Below are 9,973 nucleotides of genomic sequence, written 5' to 3' on the forward strand. Positions count from 1 at the left end.
TTTCCAACTATAATTGGCAACCTCAAATTAGCAAAACCCACAAAATAATAGAATGGTGGAAAAATTATTGGGACGAAGCGGTGGGAAAATTTTGGAGGGATGAAATAAGCGTGAAATGGAGGTGAACATTTTGGCAAGAAGGAATAGGTGGCAGTAGGCCTATTGATTTTGATTATAGGCAAAAAATAAACAATGTGAACTTTATATTGCTAACTTTAGCAACTTCTAAATGGATAATCAAAATCAGTTTTGATTATTCAATGAGGATGTTTTAAGAGATTATTAAATTTGGTTATTCTAATGTAAGCTATTTTTTGCACAAATATTGCTAATTTTACCAACTTTTTGATTTTGCTTATTCCACAAACTTCTATGAGATTAACTGCAGTTGTAGAGATTTGGTTAATTAAGAAAAATTCTAATTGACCCCAGCACATTCCTTGAAAAAACAATTCTTTGAAATTTCTGTGTGGGGTGGAAAAATCCCTTATCAATCATTTTTTTATGTCACGTGTATAAAAACAAACGGTGGTTAGGCGGGCAAACTCACAATATTGTCTCTTCTTTGGATCTCACAAGTAACAATATATAGTTATAATTTTATTGTCTATACAAAAATAGTCCCTCCATCCCGATTTATTTGTCCAATCTCGAGTTTCCAACCTTATTAAGGAAATCAAATATGATCCATTGATTTGGAAATTTAAATAATCTGATGCATTGATTTTAAAATTGGACAATCAATTTGAGACATGTATAAGTCAAAAAGGAAAGAAATAAACCGGGACGGAGGTATGTGATTCGAGCTTATGCGTCCGCCACGGCATGAACGGCATCAAGGACCTTTGTTCTTATATGGGGCAAAGTGTTGCCCTTCAGCAAAAAATGGGCTAAATCGGAAACTGGTTATTAATGAGGTATGCATTTGTAATTTTTCCTCCTAGCACTGCCGGAACATTTCCGCAGACAGCTCCAAGAGCCAACGACAGAGATTAGGGCTCTCTCTCTCCTCGATTTCACAAGAACCCAAGAACAGGGGAGAGAGAGAGAGAGTCCTCGATTTCACAAGAACCCAAGAACCGGGGAGGGAGAGAGAGGGAGAGAGAGAGAGACAACATGGGTTCTTCTTCTTCCCCAAGTGGTGGCGGTGGTGGTGGCAATGGTAGCGAAAAAGAGGGAAATAGTAGTACGCCGAGGTTCTTCAACACAAAGGCAAAGAGCATCTGCTGGGCCAAAGCCAAGACCGTCCCAGGCCGCCACCCGGAGCGGTGGCGCAAGGACGCTGCTGACAACGTCGTCTGCAAGCGGTTCTTCAACTGCCTCGGTTGCCTCTGCTTTGAGTACGATCACATCATCCCTTACTCCAAAGGTTTTCCCCCTTGTCTTCGATCAAGTTCACTTTAAAACCCAACCCCATTTGTTCAACATTTCGGCCATTCGTACCTCGATTGAGTGACTGTTTTTTAGTTGAATAAATATATATGGGTTTGTCGTTTTTCGATTGATTAATTGGCATATGTTCTTTCTTTCTCTGTCTCTTTCAATTGTTCCACTGTTTTTTGCCTTCAACTGCAAATTCCATCATTTTTAGTTGTATAAATAAATAAATGAGTTTCTTGGGTTTTGATTGATTAATTTGGGGTTTGCTCCCTCCTAAAGTTCTTAGGTTGAATTCTTCTTGCCAATAATTTTTGGGGTCACCTCACCCCACCCCACCTGTAAGCGTGTGAAACGGCTGTGGGAGGTGATTACAGCAATTTATTCTAGGCGCGCGCCCTGCATTACCAAAAAAAGAAAAAAAAAAGATTGAAAATTCTATGGATTGTCCTCCCCCCCCCCCCCCCCCCCTCTCTCTCTCTCTTAATTTCCTTCAATATTGTGATGTTTTAGTAAATAGATAAGTGGGTTTATAGGGTTTTTGATTGATAGATTTTTGTTGATGATAATTGAATAAATTCTAATGGTTAGGTTTCCTTGGCCGTTTGTGAATTGGACAAAAAAAATCCATCTTTGGGGGTTCTTTTGTTTTAAAATTGGAGCTTTGGGGGTTGTTTTGTTTTAAAATTGGAGCTTTGTATTACAGGTGGTGAATCTGTTGCAGAAAACTGTCAGATTCTGCAAAGCAGGGTAAATAGATTCAAAGGAAATAAAGATGAGGTGGATACTACCCAATTGAAAGGCTACTCTTGTGATATCAAGTTTACAGGTATGATTGCTCCATTCTCTCCCATTTTGCATTGGGCTTTTCGTCTTCTGCGAATGCTTGCTTGGCTACCCGACTTTGGTGTATTTAATATTAGGCAAATTTTCGTAGTCGTCCCTCTAGTTTTACGGTTGTCTCAATTTCGTCCCTCTAGTTTCAATTGTCTCAATTTTGTCCCTGTAGTTTGTTTTGCATTCCAAATTGGTAAAATCGTTAACACCGTTAATGAAACTAACGGAAAAATATGATTAAAAAATTAAGATCTCCAATTTTCAATCCGGTTGAACCGGTGCGAAGATCTTATTTTTTTGATCCTTTTATCCTTGATGGTCGTAATGAATTTTTGGCTCTAAGGCCTTTCAACGAGCACCCGAGGACTCCTTATTTAGTTCCAAGGCACTCTTGGGGTGCTCATTGAAAGGTCTTAGAGCCAAAAATCCATTATGACCATTTAAGATAAAATGATCAAAAAAATAAAATCTTTGCACCGGTTCAACCGGATTGAAAATTTGAGCACTTAATTTTTTAATCATATTTTTCCGTTAGTTTCATTAACGGTGTTAATGATTTTACCAATTTGGAATATAAAACAAACTACATGGATGGAAATTGAGACAACCGTAAAATTAGAGGGACGACTAAGAAAATTTTCCCTTTAATATTTGAATAGCCTATTATGCTGATGATGTCCTTTGTAAAATTGTGTTTGTTATGTGGCTTGAATTCAGTGCAATCAAGATGTTCTATTTCACATAAGTTGGTCATTTGGTGTTTTACGTAATAAATCATTTCATTATTGCATTGTTGGAACTGAAGGAGCAATGAGAAATATTCCAAGTTTGTGTGGTTGGCATACAATTTGACTCTTCTTGACAAATTTATATTCCTGTATGTTTGAGGAAATCTATGGCACATACTTCTTAATGACACTTTTTTTCTTCTCAGGATATACTTTTGTAGTCAGTAATTGAGCCTAATCTAAAGAAATTTAGGCAAGATAATGCTTACATAATCACTGTTACATACGATTTCTTGATGCTATTTAGGGTGTTTTTCTTATTTGTCCCCATGTAAATCGTGAGATCTTATGGATGTATTGGAGCTCTTAATCGCGTGGGGAGGTGCTAGAGTAGGAAAAAGAAGGTAGTGTGTTTGCCTCATGACCCCTCTTAGTTTGATGTGGATTATTTGGCGTGAGAGGAACATGAGATTTTTTGAAGGGGTTCGCATCCTTTGTTTAGGATCAAGGGGTTTTGTTTAGTAGCTTGTATAGTAGGGACAAGGGGGAATGTAATCCCTCCCTTGACCTATTCATAGATTGGATTGATCATTTTCATACTTTTGGTCGGGTATAGGGCCTTTTTTGCAATCCCCTCTTTTTGTAAATGGGTGGCATTTCCTTAATGCTTGGTTTTTAATATATCTATTTACTTATAAAAAAAGATCTTATGGATGTATTTAGTTAGTAAGTTTTTGGATTCATTCATTCTACCATGTCTGCTGACATGGATCGTGAACAGCGCATAGTGCAGGTCAGAGCTGGTAGAAATGTAATAAGAGACTATATATTCAGCTAGGAGCCTAGGATCCTTTTGTGTACTGAATTTGCATACCCTATTCTGTGAAGGAGCTTGCTGTATCCATGCAGCCTCTCAGTATATTTTGTCCATACTAGCTGAATCATGGATATCATTGCATATATGTCTACTTAAGCTAAAGCACCAAAATGACCTGTATAACCGGTACGCCAAAGTGTTGAAGTAATACTTTATGATCATTGACCGAACTTCTTGTTTTCTTATTGGTCGAGATAAGACACTCGCACATGTGTTACATAAGGGGGTTGATCAGTTCACTTTCCTTTTGGTAGAGGCAGGAGATTTAACTCAATCAAACTTCTAGAGGTAAACCACGTATGTCCAAAGTTTTGATGGCGAAAATTTCATTTTTCCTCTTTTAACTGTTATTAAAATAGTATAGCTAGCTTTGTACCTAGATGCCCAAATTCAGTGCTATGGTGTCAATGTTTCAGTTCAGAGGCTCATAGTTTACTGCCCATTGGCAAACTAGGGTGGTGATTATGACATGTACAGATGGGTGGTTAAAGATATATGCAGAACTATTGAGTTTGTGAAGGACGATGTGCTGGTACTGGCATATTGCTAATGCTAATGTATTTGTAGTAGTTATCAACCTTAAAATACTCATCCTATCGCAACATGTCCAACTTCCTGCCTAACCTTGTTTTCTCTTAAACGTTGCCCAAAGGACTCCAACCATGGCTAATTGCTCTGTTTCTTGAATCAATTGTTTATGTGGTATATCTAAACATCCTAGTATTTCTAACCTTTCTGACTTTTGCTTCGAGTAGGAAGTAGATTTACTCCCAAATGACATGTTCATCTACTTGCAGATAAAGAGCTTGACATTATTGAAATGGCTGTTTATGGGGATGTAATCCGGCCAGGAAATCAGTGTCGTTGTAGAACTGTTGCAGAAATGCTTGGCAAATACAAGTCTAAAGACAGCACGGCGGCTTGCAAGTTGCCACAGAGTAGCGAGTCCTTGTAGCAGGCAAGTGTTTTGAATTCAATTGTTGAACTCGTCATTTAGAAAAAGTTTACCTTATTCATTAGTCAAAAATTGCTAATGTACCATTTGTGAGAAGCTGCATATATGTGGCAATCGTTAGTTGTTTGTTAATTGCATTGTTTCAATGTATTTGTACACTGTATGACTCGTACAGATGGATTGGAAATCAAAAGTCCTGTTGTTGTATGAATGTTTTTAATCTTCATTGTTGGAATAGTATTGGAACCCTTGCCACCCAAATGTTATTAGTTGGAAAATGATTTGTAACATTTTTTTGGTCTCAAATTTGGACAGTTAAATAACTAGGAGTTAGGGGATTTGAATTGATCATGGTTAATTAGACATGCCACTGGATTGAATAGGCACGCGCATGTGTTTCTGAGAGAGAGTATATGAAACCCAAAAAAGGAAACAAAAGAGGCCTACATGTGCATAGATGCTTTGATATATGGATCCGAATTCCGATGGTCTGCTGGAAATTGCTTTTGGCTATGTGGTTCTGGTCTACACCTTGATACATTATTTTGATTTACCAGCTTTCAACCTTCAGTTTCATTATTTAGGAGTATTTGGGTGTATTTTTCCTTTTATTATTTACCTTGTCTTTGTTTATCTTTGTAGGGTTGGGTTGAACTTTCTGGTTCCCCCTCCCCTTTTACTCTATGTACCCTCTTCAAGTTTAATAAAATTTTCTTTTGCCAATCAAAAAAAAAAAACCCTACAGTTTCAAATAGTAGAAAAACCTATTGGTGATGGCTTTTCCAATTGCACATTTAAGGTAGAAATGCTAGTCCTTTGGTTTTTGGGGTAACTATATCATTGAACAACACGAGAACAACGAAGGCACAGGACTGTACCCCAAAACAACACAAACAAACAAGGGAAAAGCACACAACAAGCCACAGTATGGGGAAAAGCCAAAACCAACCCCGAGGAGCAAAATCTACATCTTAGCTAAAAACACACAGAATACAACTAATTCGTGATAACACTGTAGTGCACCCTCCGCTCCTCAGATCAATCTGCTTTGGTCAATCCTCTCCAAAATAACCGTAGAGCATAGCTTGGCTCGAATGTCCCTTGCAGTGCTGCAAGATTGTTGGGATCCACAGCCATATGTTGAGATGAACGTTTATTCCTTTCCCGCAGCGAGAAATAGGTGGCTGCTGCCAATGGTTTGCTTATTCACTGCCCAATTAATTTCGGCACCAAGGTGCATAGGATCTCTAGCTACTCAGTTTTCCAATAATATATTTTTTTTCCGAACTTCTGCAGCGAGGCAGCATTCTAAGAAGAGAAGATTGTAGCTATCAACACTTGAATTACGTGGAAAACAGTGAGTATCGTTAGCCACCCCCAACAGCCTATCCGTGGTGGACGATTCCCATGAACTGCTACCCATGAGACACTATAAAGTATAGATGCAACTTTAGCTTCCAAGGATCTATCCAGATTGCACACAATCCTGTCACCTGAACCTTTTATAGAGAGGACCCAATGGATGCCAATTACCTATCCATGGGACGGTGGGACATCCATCCCGAATGCATTACTTAATGAGGCGTTTCCTTTAGCTCTCAGGTTGGAAATCGTTTCCATAAACCAGGAGAGATCCCCGAATTACATGGTGCTTGTATATTTGTCACACGTTGGAAATCCCAGACTTCCAAATCGACTAATACCAGAAAAGGCTAAGACCATGTCAATGGGAGGCCTTTGGAGTTAATGCGAAACTGATAGGAACCGAGTTGTACTTCAAATAGTTGAGTCAGTCTAAATTTTTTTTTTTTTTTATGGGCTTGAGTCAGTCTAAGTTGAAAGCAAACGCAAATTAAACTGATAGGAAGATGCAAATTATGCTCAACCAGCTCATTCCCGAAGAACATGAAGTTCTAATTCAATGATTTCAATATATATTCATCCTAGTTATATTACTACAGAAACAAAGTACAACAAAGCAAAATACAACAAAACAGAACAAAAATTTGAGGACACACACGACATCACAAAGGGCTACAGTTATTGGGGGGCCTAATGGCAAATGATAACACTCTGTGTTTTTGCAATTTGTATCTTACGAAGTGTCCAGCATTGTAATGATAAGAGTGGAAAGGGTCCAAATAATGGACCACTGTGTCACCACCACAGAAAATGAGTGCCTTGGTTCCTTCCCCTTCATTCTTTTTTTGATCACCTTCTCCTTCATTCACCAAAGTACTATTACTTATGTTCGAGTTTTCAAAAGAAAACACCAAATCATATTGAGCTAATACCAGGAAAGGTGAACGGCCATGTCAACGGGAGGTCTTTGGAGTTTATGTGAAACTGATCAACAGCCCATGATTTGGTATGCATATCTGTTTCAGGACTGATAGCAACCGAGTTCTACTTCAAATAGTTGAGTCATTCCCAAATGCCAAGTTAGAGTTATATCTAAGAATATCAAGTTCTAGTTCAATGATTTCGATCTATATGAGCCAGTTGAAATGTGACTACCTAAATTTGAGGGGACACACAACATCACAAAAGGCTAAAATTATTGGGGGACCTAATGGCAAATGATAAGAGTGGAAACTGGAAAGGGTACAATGGACCAGTGCCACCACCACAGAAAATGACTGCTTTGGTTCCTTCCCCTTCATTCTTTTTTTTTTATCATCTTCCCCTTCATTCACCAAAGTAGTATTTATTTTTGGGTTTTCAAAAGAAAGCACCAAAACACCACGTCTAGACTAGACATGTCAAAAGTTTCCTCAAAAAGTGAACAGAATGAAATTAGTCATAGTCTCAAGCTGTTTAATTTCAGCCATTCTGTTCATTTGAGGTTAGATTGAGCGGATGAAAGGTGTATTTTCCAACTAACCTGTATGTGGCAGGCTGACTTTTTAATCCGCCCCCAACCCACCGACCTTTAAAACCAGCGGGTTGGTTAACTTTTTGATAGTTTCGACTCAGTAGAATAGATAGGTTGAGCGAGTTGGAAAAGCTTCATTATTGGGGTGGCATTGGCTGAAAAGTTAGTGGGTCACAAGACTCTCAACAATTGTGTACTCTTTGCCCTAACAAAGAGAGGAAGGATGGAATGAGGTGAGCACCTGGGGTTACTAGGGTAGGTTTAGAATTGGTGTGGATTCTATTGGCTATTATTCTACACTTGTAGATATAGCAGGTTGGGAATGAGTCCCCTGGTACATTGGCTATGTTTGTTGTTTTGGGTTGAGCTCCCATCCCACCATTGCCTTTCTAAGGCGATGGAGAAAAGGGGTTCTCGTCTCAGGAAACGTAAACCAGCAAGGCAATAGGAACCTCTAAAGGTACTAAAGAAAGCTCTTTGAGCTTCCCTTCTATCATGGAAAGGTTTGTAGAAAGGGACTCTTTAAATCAAGTTAGAGAATTTTTGCCCGTTTCCAAACTGACACGCTTAAAATTTGTGTTTTACCCGCGCGCCCAACCCAACCCGGTCATGATTTTCAACCCAAGATTTTCGGCGCGGGTCAATGTGTTTGTCGGATTGGCAAATTTTTTGCACGCCCTTGGTAGTGGCGATGCTGCATAAACTAGTTTTTGTCCTAGTCTGGCTAAATTTCATGAAGAGGATATGTTTTCAACCATTTAACCACTAAAAATGAGGAGCGATGGGGAAGGTCTTGAACCTAAAATCATGCAGGTGGAGCCTAGAGCTGCAAATGAATCGAGCAGTTCGCGAGCTCGTGCTCGAGTTTTTGGCTCATTAAGTAAACGAGCCGAGTAAAGACTCGGTTCGATGAAAGAGGCTCGTTTAGTAAATTACTAAGTTTGGCTCGTTCAGGCTTGAGCTCAACAAAACTCGGCTCGTTTGCAGCCCTGGAGCCCAATTGTATCACCGCTCCCAGACAAGAGCCGAGTAAAGAAATACTCCTCTATTAGAATCATCAAATTTTGCTAAAACCACCAACACATTTATACAAAAAACAAACAACAAACACTCACAATCAATTAGAGTAATGATGTTGCTTAAAGAGGCAGCCCGCACATGACATGCACGTGGTGGGGTCACTAACATTAAAGGAGGTTTGCTTAATAGTATGATCATCATTTCATTTGCCAGCATGTACGTTGACCAAAGATTAGATTTCAAATTTTTTTTTTTTTATTCGATTAGATTTCATAAAGTTTGGCTACGTCGAGTGGCTCGAGTCAGACGGTTTTTTTTTTTCCCTTACTATCAGAGGCGTCGGAGTCAGTTTAGGAGCACCTCAACTAACTCCTTCTCTGATTCGGTCAAAGGCATGTCGTTTACGCCGGAATGAGAAAATTCACAAGAAATAATTTTCTTGCGACAAGATCCCGAGAATCAAACTCTGATCAATTATATAAAGAGCAAACTCACCAACCAACTGGACTAAGATTATATTCAAACTAATGTGTCGGTGTGGTTGTGATTTCTTCAATTGCAATGACAAACTTTTGTATACATTAGCTATATAAAAATATGGTCAAACCACCAATTTGCTTGTATTTTTTACTCCTCCCCGAAGTCTTTTTCTTAGTATTTGTTAATCAGAGAATAAAACATGTATTCAATAACAGGGAATACTAACGACCACCCTAACAATATTCAATAACAGAAGATCTAACGACCGTTCTAAGGGGTGTTTTCGGTAGAGAATAAGTTAAGAAGAAGATGTTGTTGTTGACAAGTTGTTAGTTGTTTTCACTAACTAATAAATTGTTGATTAGTGTGAATAAGATGCTAAATAAGTTGTTGATTAGTGTAGGTAAGTTGTTGCATGATTAGTGTGAACAATATATTAAAATGTGAAAACTTGTTAATTAGTGTGAACAAAATGCTAAAATAGCAAAAGTTGTTACCCAAAAACTTTAGTGGAAACACCCCCTAAGTTAGGGGTGTGAAAAAACCCTGGTAAAATCGAATCAAAAACAAAAATCAGGTCAAATCAGTGATTTGGATGGATTTCAGGGGTAAAGGTTACAGAACTGTTTTAGTTTTAACCTAACTGAACAAAATCAATCCGGACTGGTTCGTCATCATCTAAGCCGAAATAAATTGAACCAAACCGGATATGTTTATCTACATTTAATGTCTATTTTTATCTATAAAATGTCGACCATCGTTTACGGTTGTCGACTTCTAACTTTTATTTCAAAGATTTGGCTTAATAGTATCATTTTTTTCCC

At 38.4% G+C, this 9,973-nt stretch overlaps 1 protein-coding gene across 2 annotated transcripts; it reads left to right on the forward strand.

Moving 5' to 3' along the window:
• The first annotated feature begins 892 nt into the window (after positions 1-892).
• LOC131311464 (uncharacterized) lies at positions 893-4,981 on the forward strand. Of its 2 annotated transcripts, XM_058338949.1 has the most exons (4): positions 926-1,055; positions 1,114-1,369; positions 2,084-2,206; positions 4,617-4,981. In XM_058338949.1, exons 2-4 carry the CDS (start codon positions 1,117-1,119, stop codon positions 4,772-4,774), a joined length of 534 nt encoding a protein of 177 aa, XP_058194932.1. In that variant the 5' UTR covers positions 926-1,055; positions 1,114-1,116; the 3' UTR covers positions 4,775-4,981. The 2 variants fall into 2 exon arrangements, with proteins under 2 accessions (XP_058194933.1, XP_058194932.1); XM_058338950.1 differs by having other exon boundaries at positions 893-1,340.
• The last annotated feature ends 4,992 nt before the right edge of the window (positions 4,982-9,973 follow it).

This window comes from Rhododendron vialii, chromosome 12a, assembly GCF_030253575.1.
Source record: "Rhododendron vialii isolate Sample 1 chromosome 12a, ASM3025357v1".
Lineage (NCBI taxonomy): Eukaryota > Viridiplantae > Streptophyta > Magnoliopsida > Ericales > Ericaceae > Rhododendron > Rhododendron vialii.

Coding starts and splice junctions, on each gene's coding strand:
- LOC131311464 (XM_058338949.1), top strand. CDS start 1,117: ATGGGTTCTTCTTCTTCCCCAAGTGGTGGCGGTGGTGGTGGCAATGGT. Junction 1,370..2,083: donor CATCATCCCTTACTCCAAAG/GTTTTCCCCCTT, acceptor TTTGTATTACAG/GTGGTGAATCTGTTGCAGAA. Junction 2,207..4,616: donor TTGTGATATCAAGTTTACAG/GTATGATTGCTC, acceptor ATCTACTTGCAG/ATAAAGAGCTTGACATTATT.